Source organism: Anoplophora glabripennis, unplaced genomic scaffold, assembly GCF_000390285.2.
Source record: "Anoplophora glabripennis isolate ALB-LARVAE unplaced genomic scaffold, Agla_2.0 scaffold270, whole genome shotgun sequence".
Lineage (NCBI taxonomy): Eukaryota > Metazoa > Arthropoda > Insecta > Coleoptera > Cerambycidae > Anoplophora > Anoplophora glabripennis.
The window spans coordinates 642,566-667,548 of NW_019416411.1; the positions used below are offsets into that span (position 1 = coordinate 642,566).

General features: G+C 31.3%; 2 protein-coding genes across 3 annotated transcripts; one reads left to right on the forward strand and one right to left on the reverse strand.

The window, feature by feature from the left end:
- Positions 1–2,838: 2,838 nt before the first annotated feature.
- LOC108911227 lies at positions 2,839–15,108 on the reverse strand. Of its 2 annotated transcripts, XM_018716104.1 has the most exons (6): positions 15,055–15,108; positions 8,177–8,451; positions 7,825–8,030; positions 7,569–7,652; positions 3,948–4,198; positions 2,839–3,517 (listed from the first exon to the last, which is right to left on the reverse strand). In XM_018716104.1, the coding sequence occupies exons 2-6, from the start codon at positions 8,448–8,450 to the stop codon at positions 3,391–3,393; spliced, it is 942 nt and encodes a 313-aa protein (XP_018571620.1). In that variant the 5' UTR covers position 8,451; positions 15,055–15,108; the 3' UTR covers positions 2,839–3,390. The 2 variants fall into 2 exon arrangements, with proteins under 2 accessions (XP_018571620.1, XP_018571621.1); XM_018716105.1 differs by lacking the exon at positions 7,569–7,652.
- Positions 15,109–17,985: 2,877 nt separating this feature from the next.
- LOC108911248 (RAC serine/threonine-protein kinase) lies at positions 17,986–24,983 on the forward strand. Its single transcript, XM_018716135.1, has 9 exons — positions 17,986–18,308; positions 19,440–19,493; positions 19,712–19,832; positions 19,886–20,095; positions 20,731–21,094; positions 21,489–21,878; positions 22,210–22,443; positions 22,735–22,980; positions 24,030–24,983. Exons 3-8 carry the CDS (start codon positions 19,720–19,722, stop codon positions 22,963–22,965), a joined length of 1,542 nt encoding a protein of 513 aa, XP_018571651.1. The 5' UTR covers positions 17,986–18,308; positions 19,440–19,493; positions 19,712–19,719; the 3' UTR covers positions 22,966–22,980; positions 24,030–24,983.

Consider the following 24,983-nt stretch of genomic DNA (forward strand, 5'->3'; position numbering starts at 1 on the left):
AATGTAAGCAAACTTTTTAGCTGCTCTTTTCTATTTTTTAAAATTATCTTCCCAAGAAAATGTTATACAACCAGTTATACTTCCGCACTTTGTCCAGACATTTATAAGGTTGTCTCAACTTGACTACGTCAAACTAAGCTCATATAGACAAAGGTTGCGAAGTTCTCCTCCTTAAAAAAAAAAAGATTTTTGAGTTTTGAGTTGTTACACAAATCTATCAACTAGTGGTGATGCTGGAAGATATTGTCATTAAGAATCCTAGAATTTCGACGCCACAGGATATTTTGGAAATTGCATAAGTGCATTTCAGTTAATGTTTTATTCGAAAAATAAGCCATTTTTCAGTAATTTTTTAAAGTTAAACATAACCAAAATTAGTTCTGGAATCTATTAGACGTTTGACTAAAACAAATTTATAGAATTTTTTATTACAAATTAAATTTCAAATACATTGTTAATTACTAAACGTCCAAAAAGGTAATTGGAGCATGAACTGAGGGATAAAAATATTTAAAATTGCTATGCCAATGAATTTTTTAGCTTCTGATGGTTATATTGTATTAACATTTTTATTGTGAAACGAATAGTTTTGTAATTTTCGATTTATTCAACCATGTCGAAAATTTATTACAAATTTAAAAATTGTGTTTTTTAGAAACATCAACCGGAATTAAATGCACTTTGCTAATTTCTAAAATATTCACTGGCAACGAAATTCTGGAATTCTTAGTGATGATGCTCTTCCATCGTCTCCACCATGTAACAAATTAAAGACCAGGAAATTTGCTACAAAATAGATGTTAACCATTTTTTTCATAGAACCGACCAGTTTTGGATAAGAGACTAACAAAGGTCACCAATTAATGTGGAGTGAAACGTAATACCTATTTTCACACCACCATGCGGTATGGTTTCCCCAGTAGTGAAATTACAATAACTTCTTTCGCTTTGATACCTCTAAGGAACCAGTTTTATCGATGTTTTTGTTAGCTGAAGGCAACGAAGTCTCAGAATCGTGTGGAATCAATTCTTCTGGCGCAGTAGCTTTTCTCTACTTTCTGTATCGATTTCATTACACAGTCGTTCTAAGACCGTATCAGTGTCTTCATTGTCATCACTATCTTCCAATGCTTGAGGCATGTTACCACATCTATTGTCACACTTTGAGCAAATTATAGAACAGTTGAGCCCTGCTTTCCTACATCCACTTGCTCCCCGACAGCCTTTCTTACATTTACAAGAAATTTGTACTTCTGGAGCAGGTGCTTGGAGTGTAGTCAGAGGGACGAGACCATTTTTGTCTTTCTTCCATCTTCATTGATCTGCATGTTTTTCGTTACCAATCCATTGATGTACCTGATGATACCAATGAATGTTGTCTTGCTGCTGCTTCTGTAGGAGGCAATGAAGTGAGGTTAAATTTATTCCTGTATGCGGATTTTATGAAGCATTGGTGCCTATAAGTGTTCACAGGTGTAAATTCCGTTTTATTATAGCCGTGAAGTCTGAGAAGAAGGTATTCTTCAGCTTTAGCTACACTGTATTTGTCAGCATTTTTTTCTTTAAATACTTTTATAATTTCCTGAAGATTAGGGTTTTCTTACAACATATTAAGTCAATGGCCAACTGTTGCATCCCAGCGGTAGGTTTAACACATTAAATATGTATTGTTTTACAAGTTACGTACTTGGTAAACTTTGGAATTCTCGTACGTGAAAACGGTTAGTTTTATGAAAGAAATGATAAGAAACCCATTTTGTAGAGAAAATTGTGTCGCTTAATTTATTACAGAATCATTTTTGTTGTAAAATCAACTAGAAATAAGATATACAGGTTCGGAAAGTCCCCATGGTACATCAGCCGTTACGTGAGAGCGATAAAGTAAGTCATAGAAATCCGTGCGATAGAGAAGGATGGCTATAATGAAGGCGTCTCATAGTCGCCGCCCGTTTCGCCCTTCCACAAATAAGATCCGCTTCCACTTGTAATTCAGCGACCGGTGGTCATCTTTGTTTTCGTCGTTTGCCTTTTCTGTAATAGATGTCACTACTTATACAATTCCGGCTCCGGTATTCCGATATGTTAATACAATCCGTTAACAGGTAAATTCACGTGATTACTGGACTACCATGATATTTAAATAAATGGGATACTCTGTATCCCGATTGGACAAGAGTATCTAATTGTTGACATTGCCAACATTTTAAGACAGGTTAGGCCGTCAAAGTAAGGACTGTGATGTATCTGATAGCGTAGCTTATAAAACCAATGGTTCTATCACCAGGTAAAATTTCGACTGAAATAGCCTGTATATATAGCACCAATTGATTCTCATTGTTTTTGTTTTTTTTTGTGGGAGTTTCAATTTATACTTCAGTCGCAGATAACAAAAATTTAAAATTAAATAAGATTAGGTACTAACTTAAAAACCATTAGAATTAACAAATAATATATTAGATAAAAGTTGCTTGTTTTTGACAAGATAAATACGTGATTAAAATGTTGGTACTTATTTTTGGGGCACGGGTCTTATCAAATGTATTTCAGGATCGATCAAAAGTTTTTCAGAAAATAGTCAGGTTAAATTAACCTGATTATGAATTTTAATTAACATTTTTTGAATTACAAGTAGCTTTTCGAAATAAAATTAATTTTTCCTAAAACTCATCTGAAAAGCTGCTCACCATTTTCCAGGCGTCAATGCGAACTAAATTGATACAAACTTGGTTTCACAATAAACTTTTATTATAAATAACGAAAGTTTTATAAATAAATAAATAATATATTTATAACATATATAACGAAAATATCATATATATGTAAAATATATGTATCGATTTAAAAATAAATATTTAAATAGGCAACTTAATAATAACTTTCATACAACACATAAAATCAGATCATCGCACCGCATGCATAAAATCCATTCATTCGAATTCTCTCACCCAAAATAAATTGTTTATTAACTAAAGTGTTGAAAACCGCTTCCTTTATAGTTATTTTGACCAGTCGATTGAATTCTTGTAAAGTCGTTTGAACTATCTAATTACAAGTAATATTTGAAAATAAATACTATAAATAAAATATCCTTTCTCATATACATGTGTGCAAAATATAAATACTTAATCGTCTATTGTAGCCGTTAAATTTGTTGACAATACTGATGCATGATAGAGTAGCCACATGTATATGAAATCAGAATAAATCGCGAAATATGTTTCTAATTCCATTATTTCTTGAACAATTTCTATAGTTTTAGTTCTACAGGATCACCTGCGTATACGTTTATTTAATTTTAGTTATTTCGGTAATGCCAATGATGGATTTGAAAAAATGGAATGTAGAAATAAATTCGATTTGTAAACAACCTAATATTAATTTCATGTCTTCTTAAACCTCGTTACATTCCAAGTACGCCTGTTGGCAGTTGTCACCGGACCTTCCACGTCTTCCCGCCTCGTACAGGACATCGAAGGACGATGAGGTTGTTCTTTCAAGGATAAAGCTAGCTGCGTAGCTATAAATTAAAAAGATATTAAAGTAACGATTCCTAAATTACGAAGCATATCCACAAAGTGATTTTTTAAAAATCGAAACGGCAGTATGTATTTACTCGATTACACCCCTTATCTAACAACTGACGGGATTCGGAATAGAGGTTCAACACGCCACTACAGCAACAGCTCCCAACATCTTGTCCTTGTCGAAAACAAAAACAACAGGGCACCAGAGTCTCAGTACTCTTACTTTGTGGACATGCCTCGTAGATTTAGACTATTTCGAGCAATGAGTGTTTTAGTAACGCAAATTTGTGGAAACAATTTTTGACTAGATAAACTGGGTATTCTTCCATACAAAAATGTATATAATTTTTTTTTCTATAAATACTTTTTAAATACTATATGATCATAAAGAAATTTAAAAATTCGGTTAATGAATGTCTATACCTTCCAAGATGACAGTAGAGCGAGGTTTGGCCGATGTCAGTTGTACATTCGTTGTTGGCTTGACACATGAACTTCTGCATACATTTGCTGTTATCTGTACTGAGAGACCTCATGTAACCTTTGGCCATGGCGATGCCGGCAACAGTTGCGTCGCTTACGGTGTCCTTCTTTCCTATGTTACGAGCAGCAAGGGATCGGTGGGAGAATGAAGTCTTCAGAGCGTCGAGAAGATTTACTATGATGCTGATGAACTATATAAGAAATAATGTAAGTATTTGATAATGTTATATCATGTTGGTATTCATGTACAGAGAACCCAGAGATATGAGCAAGGAAGCACTTTTTGAATTTCAGAGATATTTTGAAAAAAAGCAAAAGTTGCATTTTCGATTTAACGAATTTTGATACCTGTAGAAACGATAAGTATGGTTAGCTTTTTTGCGAAGAATTTCGATTATATTTCGATTATGAAAAACCATCAGCAGCTGTTTTTCTCGTGGAAGCTATCTTAATTTTACGCAGAATGCCGAAAAAACAATAAATATTATAATATTCTTAACAAACCTTCAAACACCTGAATTTTTTTTAAATAGAAGAATTATCTCAATTAGATAGGTACTTAATATTCAATGAAATAATTTTTATTAGATTAACATTAAATTAGATATACATTAACAAATAAAATAATTAACGATACTTTGTGACCGGTATATGTCTGGTGGTTCTGCTGACGAATGATCTTAGCTGTCTGCCCGATATCATTGGTCAGAAGGACTAACATCTCCTAAAACTTCGAACAATGTCAACAATTATACGGATCTTCTTGCTAGATATTGTGCTGTACACTGCGAAGTAGTGCTGGCAACTGAAATCGGTTTTTTGGATAGTCGGTTAACCGGTTTCGGATAATTCGGATTTTTATGAACCCCGAAAACTGGTTATTCGATTCTTCAAATATCCGATTATTCAAATAACCAATTATTCAAATAACCGATTATTTGATAATCTATTCAAACATCCGAATAATCGGATTCTTTCTTTATAGCCAATAACTACATAGAACCATTTTTATATTTTATGCTGGGACTCAGACACAGACTGATAAAAAAACACCCACACCCACATACACCAAACGACCAAATCCATTTATATAAATAATAAATTGAAGAATCACAGTAACAAGTGCAACTGTTTTAACTGTTTTAACATCTTAACTTTTAGCATTAGATTTAACTTTAAAATTTAAAATATGTGAATATGTGAATAACATCGTATATCTCGTCAGTTTTACAAAGCACTGATTTTCAGATATCCGGTTTTGGCCATTATTCGAATAACTGGTTATTCGAATAATCGGTTTTAGAATATCCGGTTTTAGCAACTATTCGACTAACCGGTTTTATCTGAAATCGGTTTTTACGAAACCTGGTTAACCGGTTTCACTTTTTTCCGGTTTTTGCTAGCACTACTGCGAAGCATTTGTTCGTTAGAATATAAGTTACTAAAACTTTCTTTCGGCCACTGCGATACTGGTCTTGTTAACAGTCTAGTACTTTTTTTTCTCAAAACTGTAAAACAATAAGGTATCGAAAGCGAAGTTTGATAAAATAAATACACAATGAATTTTTTTGCGAAAAATGCTAGAAAAATGTTTGTACAGATTTCAAAAATTATTAAAAATAAGAAACATACAGTAGATGTTCAAAAATGCAACAATATTTATTTCGGAATATCTCGAAGATCAAAAACCTAGAGCTCTTTTTCTATCATTTTTGGTTTCTAAGATCCTAATACGTGCAACACAAATGGAGCCATGGATCAACAAATAATAATATCAATCTTTAGAGGAATAGCGTTGAATAATTATAGATCAGTAATACTTTAACTAGGTACTACTACTAAAATAAATAATTACAAATATTCGAAATGGAAAAGAAAATAAGATACTAAAGATGAAAATTTATAGCACTTCATTTGTATAGTCTTTCCGATCTCAATTGAAGAACCAAGAGGTTGGCAGCAACTCGGCATTGAAATATTTGAAAAACTTGTTCCCATATTTATTTAGCCATAGGTACCCATATACAAGTGTGGTCGACCAGATGATGAATGAACGCGCAGGCAAACGTGACACAAACACAGCCGCATTCGGCAACCTGGCTATAAATTCAGTTGTCAACAAATGGCCTAGCAGTGCAGTGTAGCAATGTGGAATCGTTCATATTACAATTGCGAAAGAGAGAAATAAGAGGGATATTTTGTTTACTAATATTATTGCAACATTGTATTTTGGAAACGTTTTAAACTGGAACAAAACGAAACGTACCATCAATATAACAAAATTGTTTGAGGACATAAAGAATTAAAACCAAATGTACATATAATAGAAATTTTCTACACAGTATGCAGAGTGATTCACAAATGGTGACCAAAAATGAAACCTCGTATCCTTTGGTGAATTTGTAAATCACCCTGTATACAAATTATTATAATTTTTTACCTTTAGCAGAAAACTTTTTTCAGAGACGACTATGAAACTCATTGAATTTTATTGCTAGGCGTTTTTATACATGTTCAATTGACTTCGGAAAGACTATACCATATACAATTGTTTCAAAATATTTAGTGCAGGTTCATTATTCATTTAATTTATGTTGCTAGAGTAATATCTATGTAGGTTTAACGAATAAGATGTTCTCGGAGATACCAAATAAAAACAAAGGTTAAAAAAATATCAGCACACTTAAATAAGTATATATAAAACTAAACAATTCCGGTATTAATTAGATATTAATTAAAGTGAATACAACAATATATTATTAAAATACAAAATTATAATAGGTACAGTGAGAAGGCTGGCGAAGTTTCTTTATAAAATTGTGGGAGACTTTAATGCTTGCATAAAAAGATAACCTTATTTGGCCTTTCTCAGGGACTTGTACATTTCTAAATAACTGTTTATTTCCGCTTTTTTTTCATGTCAAACATATGCGAAGTTTGATGACATTTTAATTGTGATAGGAAAATTGTAGTAAATTTTGTAGATTAATTACTTTACAAAAATTTAGTTTTTATCTGATAGGTAGGTACTTGGTAGGTACTTATGAAGGTAAAGTAAAAAGTTTGAATACAGCAATGAAACTCTTCGAAACACATGCAAATACATAGTACAGAGCTACAGCATATCTATCAATTGACCTAGTTGATATCTCCATTACGGGCAAAACTTTCTTTTAATTGACATTAAAAGTGGAAAATAAAAAGAACATGAGTAAGTTTCTCTAAAGATTTCCATTTTTTTATACAGAAACTACTTTTGACACTAGCATCTGTGTATGCTAAATAGTAACTCTAAAAACTAGCTATTAATAGCTAATGATATTTTTGGGAGTAACTACTCTGCTGACTAGAGCCCCGATCAGCATTGTATTACACCCGCAATATCTAGATATCTGTATACTCAAGATGTTCATTATTGACAATACCTAATAATAGAAAAAAAATCTAAGGTTATTTTTATTTTAGTAAATTCTCGTATTATCAGCGTTAGTACTAAATAAGCCTAAATTAGGGTTATTTACACTTCCTTGACACAAATATTTATCGATATCTGCTACATACCTCACCAGCCTGTTTAGCCAACATGTTTACTTGTTCAGGATTTCTTCCTCCCACAACTGCTCCCAGTACAGCTGCCAGTATACCCTGTGCAATGTAAGCAACTACTACAGGTGTTTTATTGTTATGTACAGGAAATTATGTAAATGTCAATACTAAAAGCAGAAGCTGTGGCATTATATTACAGAAATGTAAAAGAGTAACGTGTTGTAGACAATCAATTTAGGTAAATTATTTTTAGTGATTTTTTTAAATGTACCTGCATGGGGGATCCACCGTTGTCGACTTTGTCAATGCCATCGTTGTTAGCCGCTCCACCTCCTAGGATGGCCGTGAGGATTTTGAGTCCTACGGAGATGAGGTTTGCCCAAGGGGATGTTGCGATTGGGCCGTCATCGAGGCCTTCGGACTTGTTTGGGCCTTGGTTGATGCCACCCGGGTTGAAAATCATTTGCATCACCATCCCTACACAAAAACGTTGTAAGATTGGATACTGTAATAGAAATTTTAAGTGACGATTTGAGTTTACGATGTCAGAGCTTATCTTTGACAAAATAATTTGATTGGAAATTTCATTGGATACTTTTAAATGGAAAATCCCTTTAAAATACCTAAAAGATTCGACCAAGAGAACCCCCCGCCAGTGCTCTCAGTTAACTGGTTCGTTTGTATATCATCCAAGTCGTCAAGTGCCACTTTCTTCAAGGCGTTCGGTTTTTCCGCGAATTTTCGTTCTTCCCTCTGAGGTTGAAGTTGTGGGTTGTGTACGGGGTAGAAGCCTCCCTCTTGCGGCGAGAATTGTTGATTCGGGTACGAGAGGGTGTCCAGTACGCTACTGCTTAACAAAAGGGCGAAGAGCGCCCATCCTACTGTTTGTCTGTACATTCTGAAAATAAAAAAAATATTTTAGTTTGGAAGTAATTTTTAATAATAGAAGGTTAGACCTAGAATTATATCCTACTATTACAGGTGTCCCAGAATACGTTTTTATTTGTAAATTTATAAGACAATATAATTATAGAATTCCCTGTTTATTTCCGAAACTCTGAAAGCCTCTATTTTGAACAGCTATTATTTGTTTATGGTGCACGACGGTAACCATGACCACCATTGTAAACAGTTTACAGACGTGCAGGCGAGTTTCGAGGAGCCTATGTATTCAGAGTTTTGGAAACGAATTTTGCAAATCGAGTTAAATTGACTGCGCAATACAAATTTAACATTTCCTTTCTAATTATGTAGACAACATTGTAAACTAAATCTTAAATGAATTTTTGTACTATGAAAATTTCTAGGGCTTCCCCCGCACCAGCTCCCACTGCCTGCATATTACTAAAATACTAAAATTGCTTAAAATTCTGTAAAATACGCACACAGAATACACAAGGAAGCACGGTGGACGATGTTGAACTGATTATAATCTTGAAATTCATGTCATAAAGGATTACGTGTCCATTTTTAGAATTTGTAATGACTTTTGCGAAGAATAATAACGTGTCTATTAAATTTAACAACTAGAAAAACTCGAATTTTATAGTTCTGACATAGTCCCATTCAAACGGTGTTAGCTTTGTAAGTATATTGATATTTGTTTATGAGTTCATTGTCCCATTTTCATTTAAAATGATTTTTTCACTTCTAGAAGTACTTAAGAAATATATGTTGAGGTAGGATAGCATAGAATGCCATTCAGCTGATGGCACATGAGTACGTTGTTTCAATTGCCAAAATGTTACAATTCTCATCGGTATAACTTTTACTAAATTTGCCACAATGGAAGACAAATAGAAGACAAAAGGATGAAAGAGGAATACTGTAGAAGTATGAAGATTAGAACAGACGAAAATCATAGACGATATGATAGACCATGAAAAAAAGACTAAAGACAAATTACAATGGTAATGAACATTTAAAACAAATGAATGGCTGCAAATTATAAAGTGATAAAGTACTTAAAAAGACGTAGGTATACTAATACTTAATCAGAAATTACAAGCAAATGATTTTATCTTAAAATCGCATTCATATTGTTAAGTTTATTGGAGAAATATATAAAAAAACTAAGTTAGATCATTGAACGATCATATTTTTTTTAGAATGCAGTGGTGTGAGTTGGCTAAAGGTGCCAATAAATCTGGCCAGTTCGCACTGGAAGTGAATTTGTGGGGCAACAGTCTTAGACCTTGTCACACTTTATTCTGTCCCGTTAATCCAACCCGCAGCAGCATTCTGTATAAAATGTTGGTGATGAACTGTTATTAATTTACCGTTCGCCAATCGATTAATAAACATTGCGCCGCGGAGACCATTCCGAGATTTGTTTACTTGAAAATTATCGCAGCGAATTAGGTGACCCAGATTATTTCAAATTAAGCACGACAAGCCGGTATTTTTACTGCGGTGCGACACTTTACCGTTTTGTTCCGTTTATGATCCTGAATACCTGTTCATTTTTAGAGTAAATTGACTGTTCTTTGCATTGCTTATTAAAGTGAATGGGTAAGACATTTCTAACCACAAATATTTGCTTACCTTTCGAATGAAGTAAATAATTATAGCTAGGCGTTTATTACTGTTTTAGTTAATATTTGTAAATGTTTTCAGTCAGTAGGTTGTTGAAAATATTGGTCACAAAATACTCCTTGTGTACTAAATTCAACAATTTATTCTAAATTGCAAGAAACAGCTGGTGCTACTCCATTGTTACTGTAACATGGTGTTGACAACAAATAATGCTAGATAGATTAAATTCCTACGCTTTGCAGAAGAACACCAGTAATTGTTTGTAATACTTGTTGAAGTTACCTAACTGTATTTAACTAGAAGATGGAATGGATACGTTTTAGATACCAGTTGGATGCAACTTAATAAAAAATATATATAAATAAAGGACCTCGCACAAACCTTATGGAAATGGATCCCCGGTGGATCTTGATCACAAATCCCGGAAACCGCTCCCAACCCCCCAAAATCACCCCCAAAAGTCAGGGCTCATTATACCACACCAAAAGAAAGTATATGGCTATATGGTGGGTAGACCCACACATGCAGTATATGGTTTTCGGTGTAATTTTGAGCGCTGGATACGAATACGTCATCATCTTTCTCATCATTTTTGCTCTAGCACGTATCAGACTTCAGCAAATCGCTGAAGACGCTTCAGAAAATTGAAGATAGAACATTGTGGCCTGTGATTTACTTGCGATATGTGGTTTCCGGTGTATTTTTGCACGCTGAGCACGATTCTGAGGTCAATTACCTTAAGCCTTCAACTAATCGATGAAGAAGCTTCAGTAAACTGAAGAAAGAATACCGTGGTTCTTCAGTGGCGTGTACATATCGCATGTGAATTACATAAGACAATGTCCTTTTTTCAGTTTTTGAAGCTTCTTCATTAGTTGAAGACTTAAGGCAACTAAAGCACATTTGCAAAAATAGACCAGAAACCAGGATATCGCATGTGAATCACAGGCCACAATATTCTTTCTTCAGTTTTCTGCAAGAGCAAAAATGATGACGTATTCGTGCCCAGCGCTCAATAATACACCGGAAACCATATATTGCATGTGTTGGTCTGATACTTTTTTTGGTGGTGTGGTATAATAAGCCCCTGACGTTTGGGGATGATTTTGGGAGGTTGGGAGCGGTTTCCGGGTTTTGTGATCAGGATGCTCTGAAGCGTTCATTCCCAAAATTTGAGAGAGATCCACCGAGGATCCATTTCCATAAGGTTTGTGCGGGATCCTTTAGCTCGTAAATTCTATCTAGTCTATTGAAATTTAATGAACTGACAAAAGGTCTAATGTGATTAAGAATAGTGGCCAATTACATAATCAAGTTAAATTATGTCAGCTCAAATTATATTGACGACATGCCGGTTTCATTTTCCTAAAAAATTATGTCATGTTACTTAAATTTTTGTGATTTTTAAAACGCCGATTTTATTTTAATAAAAAATGAAATCGAAATGACTATAGATACGTATACTATTGTTATTATAAATCTGCCGATTGTATACACTCATACTCAAACTGTTAAAAGTGTAACTGTAATAATTTAAATAATGGACTAATTACCCACTTATAACAAAATGTTAAGCTGAAATATTAACTAAGGATGCATTTAACGGAGATTAATTAAATAGAATACTTCTGGTATAACAGGTCGTTCACTGAATAACGTGATTTTATATATGAAAGCATTGTGATTCAAAATGTTATGGATAATGAGCGAAGATTATAGTGGAAAAATCTCTTTATCCCACACTTATGTATAGAACAGTTTTAATTAGTTCCGCGGAGTTAAAATAATTGTAATTTCTAGTGAATAAATTATTTTTATAATTGTGGTAGGTATATACATTAAAGTTCATATTTCAATTATCTAAACAGATACAGTAGGCTAAGAATTAAAATGAAAAAATATAACATGACAGCATTATCTAGATACTTATACAATTGCAGGCAACAAATACATTGATCATAATTAGTAACTAAAAAAATATAAAATCATAAAATCATAATTTAAAGAACTGACTATAACTGAACATTTAAATAATAAAAATTAATTCCAAAACAATTTTTTATGCATAGACATACCTACTGTAGAAAATTTTAATAGATTTCGTAGTTATTTTTTAAAAATAGGAGAATTCAACATTAAAAATGTAGAAAAATATTGTTGACATTTTAATAAGAGAGCTATATGTACAATTTGTTTAGCAAGCACCTTCGATGTCTTTTTAATAAAATATCAGACTTCCCAGAAAATATACACTACATATACAGATATATTTCGCTCTTTTTTACAATACGCAGTATTTTTGCATTAAACTCATGTAAAATGTAGAACTTCGATTTCTGTAATGTTTTGTTTTATTCAAATGGACAAGTACTTTAAACTTATAAGTACCATCAGTTGGATGACCAGGACATGTTCACTTTCACTTAGAAATCCCAGATTTCATTCTGACAGTACGTTTTTTTTTTCAATGAAAATGTGACTCATATTAAAAACATCTCTAGATGTAAATAAATTGTCATAGTTTCCATTTTGTATGCATTATTTATGGATGTAAAGGAGTCAGTAACCCTAAAATGAGAATGCGACATTTTATTTTATAAAAGGATATTCCGATGAAGATCACATAGTTCCAAAAGAGTTTTAATAAAGCATTAATTTAAACTGACTTAAATTCGTATTAAAAATTAATAGAAGATTTTCCTTTATTCTACGTTGACGTTTCTATTTTAATAAAGTCATCATCAAGATATGAAAAATTTGTCTCTTTGGTGAAATAATAAGTATGTAATTACAATACAAATAATGTTAAATTAGTTATCAGTAATTACAGAACAATTACAAAGAGGGCACAAACTATCAAATAATATGAATTGCTCAAGTCTAGAATATCCTCAAGGTTTATTTTTAAAACACCGAATTGACTATAATGTTAAACAAACGAAAAGATTTTTATTTGAAAAGAAAATAATCTACTGTTCGTTTTAAGATCTTATAAAAAACTTTTTATTTATTTCTTTTATGCACTTATCTTTCTAATTATTGAATGAAATTTATGTAGCTACGTTCACTAACGGAAGTGGTTATTAATTACGATAAGATTAGAATCACCGAAAAGGAAATTATTAATTCATATCCTACTAAAAATTTAGGTATAATTTTCTTCACATATCTAAATTGCTGAAGTAATTATGGAAAAATAGTTCAATAAAAAATATTTTGTTTGCCATTATTAAAAAGATAGATACCTAGTGATAAAATACATGCATATACCTAAATGAAATAATATTGATTAAAATAGTATGTATTTCAGTAAGTTTCCTATTAAATAAAAATTGAAATACCAAATAGGTAATTGAAATCTTGACCTGCCTTTATATAAATGATAAAAATGATTATGTTAACAGAGAAGCTTCAGTTATTATGAAGTTAATAATTTGCCACACTAAAAAAAGAAAGGCAGTTTCCAGAAATATTAGTTTACAAATAAATATGTAACCTACCTATTGAGAGCCACTAACTTTCAGTGTTTAGCAACTTGATATGTTAAATTGACTTCATTAGTGATTACTAAAGATATTTATAAACAAATTTTCAGAATTATAAAATCGTAAAGTTAAATATTTCTTTTATAAATTATATGAGAATATTTTAAACCATTTACCTATAGGCATTTATAACAGAAAAACAGTTTTCGACGAAGAGAGATCTCTATCACTAAAGACAACACATCCGTGAATCTACTTTTCTTTAAAATAGTAATTGTTTGCGAAACATTAATTTTAAATTCTTGTGCACAATGTACAATAAAAATTGCATAAGGGTGACATTTTTTGACAATACATAATTTATGTCATTGTAAAAAATCACGTAGTGTATCTAATCTTTGCGAAGATTCACTCATGTTCTAGAAATTATTTTAGCATTGTTATTCAGTAGAAAGCATACAAAGTAGGGCGCCATGCTTCCGATTAGACGTAATGAAGTAAAATTATAAGTTCGTTAATCAATGACATTTAGAAGACTTTAATATTAAATTAAGTCAAGCAAATTCAAATTAGCTTAATTTGTTGAAATAATTATACTTTAGTTGTCATAAAATCATATTTCTTTTTAAATGGTAGATATACCTTATTAATTGACTATATCGTCATTAAAAGAAGGAAGTAAAGTAACAACGCATCACAACAATATGCCAATATTAAGTGCATCTAGACAAATAAGAAGAATTCTTTTTAGAATTCAAATACAATTTCAAATATCTTATTCCCACTCACTATATTGATGAATATCACCATGAGTATTACTATATCGTATATTGGTGAATATCAACAACAATTCACGCTTCCATGTCATGATTTTTACTAAATATTTTATTACATTAATCAAGACTAAAAGGTCTTTAGGAATATACCAAATATCGACTAAAATTTTAGGTTGAAAATGTTTAAAAACTATATGTATTTATTTTATTAACATGTTTATTTTATGTTTAAAAAACCATTGCAGTTTTAAAGGGGAATTCTCTAACAACTTTTTGCACAAACTAATTGATGTCCTTGTTTCTCTCAAAAACATCAAATAACATCAATAAGCACATTCCATTGTCTCATAACTTCCAATAATTTACAATTTTCTTCATATCCTTGTATTATACTGACCTACTAGCGAGGCATATGACCTAGTTCAAGGATTTTGACATTCTTATCTTCATACTCGCGAAGAATGGTCCGAAATTTTCATGCCACAAGTGTGCCACTTATTTCCTCGTATTGAAACAGGATTTAAAGAAATAAATGTGACATTCCTAAGAAATAATCTTCCAATATATTAAATACATGTTCACACCTAGTGACACATTTACAACTTTCTTTCTAATTTTTTAAATTTTGGAATGTTTTGACTTTTTTTTATCCCAAGTTGATTGAGTGTGGTACCGGACACTTCTTTAAATTTAAGAGCAACTCACCTAAAACCGCCTAAAAAAACACAAACACACAGAACAACAAGTAAGCATGTACTGAAGAAGTAACAACCGCTAATGCTTCTTCCGATGCCTTGAACTTGGTATATATATACGATGACCCACTTACCTGTGGCAATGGCACTATGTTAGCTACAGCAGTACTCAAACTGGATGGATCGCTATAGAAAAGTCACTTTTTTCTTCAACCTCGTTAAGAGAATAACCACAGGGTGTAATCTACCACCTGGGAAACTACTATGACTTTGGAGAGGTCTATGACGCAGTCAAAAATACTTAAAAATTATATTTAAAAGTCATAAGAAACTTGAAAGTATATTAATGATCCGACTTTCATCTGATTAATGTTTCATCATCATCGGTAATTATTGTATTAAAAATGTTTAGTAAGTTTTTTACTATTTTTCTGTCACACTACCACATGAGGAACGAAATTATTTATTTGGATTTATATTATGTCAAAGACTTACATACTTTATTGTTACAGACAGTCTACAAATCTCGATATGCATTCCATCACATTTTGCCATTTTTCTCGAAAACATTGCGTTTTTTAAGTACCTATCAGGAGACAAAATGTTTCTAAATTCAATGGCTTTCTAGCGGACTAATAATTTTTAAGAAATTTTAATATGCAAGCAATTTTTTTTGGCTCCAAAGACAGGGGCGCCCACGAAAAATTGTCTTAAGAGAATTCCTCGCCAAAAAGCGTAGCACTATCAGATTCCACATGTCATAAAACTCCTGTGTACCAAATTTAGTGATTCTCGTACAACAGGGTTCTAAGAAATAAAAAAAGACTATTCTTAGGGGCGGATTTTAGGGGGCTGTAACTCCGAAAGAGGCAAAAATAAAAAAAATACTCCCTAAATTTGTCGTCTGTGACCAAATTTTGTTGCATTAATTTCGGGACTCCCTGTACAGAGGGATTCAAAAATTATGACCAAAAATGAAAACTCGTATTATTTGGTCAATTTTAAGGATAGTCTTTCCTATAAAGTTTTTATCTAGCCTTCGTTAAAAGATACAGGGTGTTAAACTTCAAAAAATATTTTTAATTTTTTTAATTAATTTAAAAACTAGTAAGTGAAATAATTTGAAATTAAGCGCATGTATTTATGTAAACATTGTCCAAAATCTGAGGACTTTTCCTACAATTTACAAGCTTCAGTGGCGGAGATACAGGGTATCGGTGGCATATTTATTTTTCTAAATAAAATAGTACGCTACTGCTTTACCATAACAAGCTTGATATTTTCAGATTCGCCTTTCAATTTTCTACAAATTACTACTCTCTTATGTATTTCGAAAAAAGCCTGATTTTCGAGTTTCTTCACTGTATACCAGTCGTTTAACAGCACTCAAAAAGAAATCCAGTGGGTTGAGGTCCGGTGTGTTTAGTTCGTTTTTTAAGTTTTACTCGAAAATCAGACATTTTTGAAAAACATAAACAGTAGTAATTTGTTGAAAATTGGAAGACGAATCCGAAAATATCATGGTTGTTACCATAAAGCATTGGCGTACTATTTTATTTAGAAAAATATGCCACCGATACCATTAATCTCCGCCACTAAAGCATCTAAATTTTAGAAAAAGGCTTCAGATTTTGGACAATGTTTACATAAATACGTGCGCCCAATTTTAAATAACTTCACTTACTAGTTTTTAAATTACTTAAACAAATAAAAAATATTTTTTGAAGTTTAACGCCCTGTATCTTTTTAACGAAGCGTCCTAGGTAAAAACTTTATAGGAAAGACATCCCTTAAAATTCACCAAAAAATACGAGGTTTTATTTTTGGTCACCATTTGTGAAACACCCTGTATGGAGCTGCAGCAAGGAGTGAACATTAAGATCTTGAGCGATAACGTTAATGAAAAGAGTATAAAAGCAATGGACCAAGCACAGAACCTTGTGGAACACCGGATGTTTTATTAAATAACTCAGATTTGCCCTCTCCTACCCCTCCCAGGAACCTCACGTAGGAGGGGTTCCTTCTTAACCTTATTTTACAGCCGCGATTCTTCACCTGCTGCTTCTGATTAGGTGACCCCGACGGAAATCCCTCTGTCGGAAGGTCCTAGAAGAGGACCCAGCTTACTAATTCAACGAGGAGTCCCCTTGGCAAGAGCTTTCCTGTGTATTAGTTAGTTGGGTTAGTGCGTCAGCCTTCACAATAATAGTTACAGATTGGCGCTATTTACATGAGGTAGGTAACTATGTTGAGAACACATTAGATCTATCCAAATATAGAAGAGAATGCATCGAAAGAAAAATCTAAAACCATACTGTAATTTTCATTTTTCTTAAATTAGGAATACCTATCCAGCTTATATCAAAGGATTTTTATAATTTATTAACTAAAGTTGTTGTTCATGGCAATTTGATATCAATTGCAAGAATCACTTTACAATGTGTCCATTCACCCAGTGAATATTAATTTGCAATTACATAATCTGTTTATTTATGTATCTATCTGAAGAAACCTGAAGAAAATTCTGGCTGAAGGTACAAGCATAATCAGTGCAGTGCAATGTGATTTTTTTAACGCAAACTGATAGAAAATAAATAATAATTATTAACATATTATACCTATATCAAAACTACCAAACTACCCGCCTAATCTTTAAACTGCTGTAAAAGTAAACTGTAGTAGAAGTGGGTGAAGCGACCAATCAATCTAAATGTCACATACGAGCGAGAGATGGCGACATTGAAAAATAACTGGTATTAAATACAAACAGTTTTATCATTAATGTTAATTGAGAAATTATAATGAGAATACAAAATTCGTCATTATCAAATCAAATATTATGTAAAAGTGCTTAAAAATAAATTACAAATATTTACGTACAAATACGATACTCATCTCCCTCTGTCAGGCAAGTCCTGAACTACAGACGGTACCTAGCATGTTGACTAAACTACACGTATTTTTTTAGTATAAACATTATAACTAAAACGTAGTGCAAAAATATTGTTCTTTAAGAATTCACGTTCTGTTTCTTATTTGTTATAAGTCTTAATAATACTGCGATATCAAATTATAGCATATTTAATAAATGAAACAAATTATTTTGAAAATTACAATATATATTCGCACTAAAACATGTCCTTGTAGATTTCTACATACGTATTTTTAATATAAAATCGTAGGTTTTGTGAAGTGAGAGCTATTTAGTTTCATGGAAAAGAAAAAAATAACATTCTGATTAATACATCAGCTTTAATTTAGGCGGTAAGTAGATATATTTACATAAAATATGGTATGTAGAAAATGTAATTGTCTTTGAAATATCTAAAACGGTAATAATAGTAATTATGAAATATTTTTGTTAACCTAAGATTGACATAATGATTTTATTATAGTTCGCATTCTTAAGAGAGAAGTGTGGTGTAATTATTTTTTTGTTGTTAAAACATTTTTAAAGACAAAAACACAACTAAAAACTCTGAAATTTGTATTGTTTTGATTTAATAGCAAATATTACATCACAGGAAATCAATGACCTTAAAAGATTCTAAAATGTTTCTTAAACCAAATAGTTCACAATTATATAAAAAAAATTTCTAAATACTCATGATGAATTGAATACTTCTGTATACTTTCAAATAACTTGATTTTATATCAGATTTAAACATTTAAATATCTCACACAATGATATGTAATAAACATTTTATTCGTGTGTAAATATTTATATTTTGCTACTTATTTTACAACATATTTATCAGTTCACGTTGCTAGAACTAACAACAATGATTTTATATAATTCAGATTGTTAATATCATTTTTACAATTGTAGCTAATTCGGTGCTTTTTATAATACAAATTGAAACGTGTATCAACAATTTTCTATTGTAGTAGACTTGGAGATTATAAATGTTGTATTCTCTATGTCTTAAAATATCTGCCTTTATTTGAAATTAATTTCTGATTTAGTAAAATAAAACGATTAACATTGGAATGTGACTATTAACAAAATAGAAGTATTCCATTCAATATACTTCAAATAAGTTTCGTTAATGTAACCTGTGGGATATATTAAGGAAGTATAGTTTTGTAATAGATTTTACTTAAAGCAATAGGATCAGCAATAATTAACACCATCAGTTTGACCATTTGGGAGAATCGAGCTTATAAAATAGTAAGATTGTTCTAATTGATGCACTCATAAATCACAATATTTTTGTTAAATTGAAAATATAATACTTACTGTATGTAAGACAGTAATATGTTAAAAGTAAAATAACTAATCCAATTTAAATAACACTAATTTGGCATAAAAGTTAGGTTATGCTATAACATCAGTGAAAGAAAAATAACATGATGCTTTGATAACTAAAATATTAAAATAAATATTGTTCTCAGATTGTTTCAATGGGGTGGTGCTTTTTGTATTAAATAAGCAGTGATTTAAATCAGGTAAGCTTATCTACAATGAAATTTAATTAGCTACGAGTTAAAGGAAATTGCGGTTACTATCTGATGTTGAAAATTTTAAATTATGTATCATTTTTAAAACAAAAGGAAATTTAAATAAGCATTGATTAGTCTGAAAATTTTAAATGTAAATTTGTATCAACTGCTAAATTCTTATTATAATGTGGTAAATTTTATATACTTTGAAAATATGTATTTAGGCCAAAATATGAATGAAACAAATGTTGGTCCCATTACGCCTCTTATGATCAATAAAAATCATATAGTAAAAGAAGGATGGCTCTACAAAAGAGGAGAACACATAAAAAATTGGAGACCTAGGTAAGTCTTTGCTTTAACATTTTTTTTACCACGTAACAACATTCAATTTTTAGATATTTTGTACTACTCGATAATGGTGCCCTAATAGGATTTAAAAACAAACCCGATGATTATTCAAATGTGGAGCCTTTAAACAATTTTACCGTTAAAGCCTGCCAAATTATGTCCACAGACAGACCTAAGCCTTATACTTTCATTATAAGAGGCCTCCAGTGGACCACTGTTATCGAAAGAATGTTTCATGTTGAACTAGAACAAGAAAGGTAAGTTTTTTTTTACTTTTATAGCAGTTAAATCTGCTGATGGAATTTTTTTTGTTATAATTTTGTTTTTTTGATATAAAGTATGTTTCAGAATGATTAACCGCTTAAAATTTTTAAACACATTTAAAATAGTGTATTTATATGCACACTATATGTATTTTAACTTGACATCTATATGTAGGACCAATTTTAACTGTTTATTAGATATTGTGGGTGTAATTCGATGCTAGTCAGGGGTGTATAACTCATGGAGTAGTTGTTTTCCACAACAATATCATTAGTTAAAAAATGACAAAAGCAAATATAAAAATACAGGTTTGTAAGCAATGAAAATTTAGTGAATTTCTAATTTAGCCAAACTTACCTTAGTCCAAAAGGTGATATTAAGAAAGACAAAAGTGTTCTTATATCATAGTCTGGATCGTACTGTACTAAATCAGTAGGTATCAGTTTGAAGTCAATAGAATACTAAAATATTTAAATTACTTTAAAAATGCTTAAATTTAACTTCATTTCAATAGTATATCTTTTTTTATTCCAGATTATGTATTTGTATATTAATTTCTTAGCAGAAATAATGACAGTCGGATAATTTTATTTTATCGGTGACTTTACCTCTTTCCTTTTTATTCTAGAGAAGAGTGGGTGGCAGCTATTAAAATGGTATCAGAGAAATTGAGTGAGTGTGAAGATGTGGAAATGAATCCCGCGAATCAAGAAACAGGAACGATGGAAGATTTATGTGAAAAATTCTCATTACAGGGGACGTCTATATCTAAGTCCACTGGTAAAAGAAAAGTGACTTTGGAAAGTTTTGAATTTATCAAAGTGTTGGGTAAAGGAACCTTCGGAAAAGTGATTCTGTGTAGAGAAAAAGCTACAGGCAGATTGTTTGCAATAAAGATTCTGAAAAAGGAAGTTATCATCCAGAAAGATGAAGTTGCTCACACACAAACAGAAAACCGCGTTTTAAGAAGTACTCATCATCCATTCTTAACGGTAAATTTATTTTAATTTAAAGAATTTAAAGGTGTCGTTTTACGGAGCTTTACAGTTATTAAATTAGTTAAAAATTGTACATATTTTTTGTAACGTAATTAATTTTTAAATTTTCATATATTAAAATAATCAATTTTTCTCCTAAACAAACAAAAACTATTTGAAAAAAACTAATTTTTATTTTGAAATGATAAAAATGCTTGAAAATATCTGAAAATATTTACAAATGTATGTGCTACCCGCTTCCAGGTCTTAGGATCGAAAATCTCTAATTCGATTTTTTATTTTGTAAATTCCTTTCGAAATTTTTTCATTTTAAAATTCGGATCTCATATTTTCTTACAAAATTTGACCATCGGCCACCACTGTTATAAATTTTGTGTTTGTGTTCCAGTCATTGAAATATTCCTTCCAAACCAATGACAGGCTATGTTTCGTGATGGAATACGTGAATGGCGGGGAACTATTCTTTCACCTGTCTCGAGAACGGGTCTTCTCGGAAGACAGAACTAGGTTTTATGGTGCCGAAATTATATCCGCTCTTGCCTACCTTCATTCACAGGGAATTATTTATAGAGATCTAAAATTAGAGAACCTGTTACTGGACAGGGATGGGCACATAAAAATTGCCGATTTCGGTCTGTGTAAGGAGGATATTACTTACGGCCGTACTACGAAAACATTCTGCGGAACCCCAGAATATCTGGCACCTGAGGTGCTGGACGATAATGATTACGGACGTGCTGTCGATTGGTGGGGTACTGGGGTCGTCATGTATGAAATGGTAAGATTCTTTCTTTATTCATGTCGTCAAAAGTGGACTTCAATTTTGAAGATGATTTTTTCGCAAACGGCTAATCTGATTTTGAGTTTTTAATTTTGAAGTACACATTTGAGAAAAATATGAGTGAACATTTTGAAAACTGAACTTTCAATAAAAATTTCTTATTAGCCTTGTATTGAGGAATAATAGTAATAATTAAAAAAAGCGTCAAAATCAGATTACGCATTTGAGAGAATATCAACTTTGAAATCGGGACTGTTTTTAATGGTGTTAATTTTTTATGCAGTGTACATAAAAAAAATTGTATTTACTATTTTTTTTTAATGTACAGATGTGTGGAAGACTACCTTTTTACAATAGAGATCACGATGTACTCTTCACGTTGATTTTAATGGAAGAAGTAAAATTTCCTAGAAATTTAAGCTCAGAAGCTAAAGATTTGTTGGCGGGTTTATTAATCAAAGATCCCACGAAAAGATTGGGTGGCGGCCCTGAAGACGCAAAGCAGATCATGGCACATCCATTCTTCAGCAGTATCAACTGGAGAGATTTAGAACAGAAAAAGGTTAATAGATACTTCATTAGTAATTTTGAGACATTTTTTTTTCTGCCTACAATAGGGTCGTTTCTAATTTTTTATGTGGATACATCGATAAAGTATAACTACTAATTTTTTTTAAGTATTTTCTTCGCGCACACATGACACGAACAAGAAAAACCATGAAAGACCCGATGATGTATATACTATCTGATGTAATTGTTTCAAAATTACGAAATATTTAAAAAAAATTGGTCTATTTTAGTAAAAAACATTCGTACATTTATTTATTTACTGCAACACTAATTATTTCTTTAGATTCCCCCTCCGTTTAAACCCCAAGTCACGAGCGACATAGACACGCGATATTTTGATTCTGAATTTACTGGGGAAAGTGTAGAATTGACACCTCCGGACAATACGAGGCCGTTAGGATCCATTCAAGAGGAGCCTTACTTCCCGCAGTTCAGTTTTCAGGATCTATCTTCGACTCTTGGAAATTCGGCATATATCGGTGGAAGCATGACGAGTGTCGCTCCTATGCAATGAGGTCTTACTAACTAGGTGAGTAAAATTAAAAAGAAATTATTTTAAAAATACAAGTACAAGCATGTCAGGGAATATAATTATGCAATTGGCTATTTGTATATTAATAGTTGTGACATCACAAAAATATTTTTTACATTTTTCTACATTGAAAATAGACAAAAAACTATTGAAAAAAATATGTATTTGATCTATCTAATAGACTTCTAAAATTTTAATCTGTTACATACACAACGTGACAACAGCGCTTAACTTAACGCTACACAGCTGGTGCATACCACGTCTACACGAGACAGACTTGTCCTATGGAACAAATGTAAACAATTATTATTGTGAAACATTTAGTAAATTTCAAGACAATTGTTTTCCAGTTTTTAAATAAATAAAATAAAATGTATCTATTTTGTAGTACGAAGATAGTGTTGTGCTTAAATTTTATCTCGAATTTTCGTAATTATGAATCTCTTAAAACAGAAGTGAAAGATTCACGTCGTCCAAATAATCATACGTATTAAAAATAATTTAGGTACTTACCAAAAAGCAAAATTCAGTAATGTTTAAACACACAAATACAAAACAAACTACAACATATGTTCAGAATGTTCCACCATTTTCGATGCACTCACGACACCTTCGAATCCAATTTTCGCGCACTCGCAGGAAACTACTTCAAGATAAGGAAATAGTGGTACGCAAAAATCATTCAGACACGGTCCAATTCCAGATACCAACTGAATTGTGTATTGCTTGACAGCTTAGTACCTCGTGTTATCCGCCGCGCCGTTGTCACATTGCTCGATATGAATTTTATTGAATTTTAAATTTATTACGCTAGTTATTTTTTAGAATTGAACATAAATAAGTTCGAGAAAGTGATAAACATTGTATTTTATGGTATTCTATGCACGCAGTTGGAGATTTTGATAATTTTTTTCTCGGAAATGGTTGAGTTTAGGACCCTTGTATAAGGTTTTTTTTGTTTATTTTAATGTATTCTGTCGTCTGTTAAAATTAAGGCAGTCAAACTTCTAACACCCTGTATTTAACCATTTTACTTTTATTTTCAGGATTGCTGGTACTTACATAATTAAAAAAAATGGAGAAAGAAGGGGTGTGTTTGTTATCATTTTTGTGATAATCTATCTTTTATACATAATGTAAATAGTAGGAATTTTCAGTTTTAGCGAATGTTTTATTGAACATTGTATATATTGTGGAACGAATAAATGCCAATATTAATGAATTATATTTCTATTGTAACTGGTATTTATCTGTATATTTCATTTTGGCCTGTTACAAGTTGTCAATTTAAGATTTGTATTTTATGTTGATCTGAAAAATTTAATTCCTTTATGTTTTAATTATGAAATCCATTGAGAAAAATAGAAAGAATAAAATAACAAAGGTGAAAAATTTAGTATTAAAATTATAATAAACATTTAAAAAAACATTTGAGAAATGCAAGGTGTTCCAATATTCCACCAACAAAATTCTACAGTCCACTAAAAATAAGAAAAAGAGGTCCACAAATGCTTAATTTTTAAGGTAAAGTGTGATAATTATATTATTTTTAAGGTAATCTATAATTTTATGTACAGTTGTGGACAATAAAAAGTTTTCAAATCAAGCGGTCACCCCTTTAAGTGTTACAATTTGGTAAACTATTTTTGTCCATAATTAAATTCAATATTTTGATCGGAATAATTTACAAAATTCCTGTTCAAAATAATACAAGAAGGACCTTTTTTAAGCATGATCCTTCTAATCCCTCAAAATTTTTTTCATGTTGAATTTTCTTGCATTATATTCAGTCAAAATGTCTTACACGTAAAACTTAACATTGTTTCAAGTTGGTGACTGGGAAACAAACTAAAATTGATAAAAGTAACTAAAAATAAATAATAAAACTTTGTGACCGTATATCTTAAAAAAGATCTATATTCATATGAACTTTTTCTTATTTTTGGTCATAATTATCTGTGTCAGTGGAATATTTTATATCTTGTACATATATTCATTAA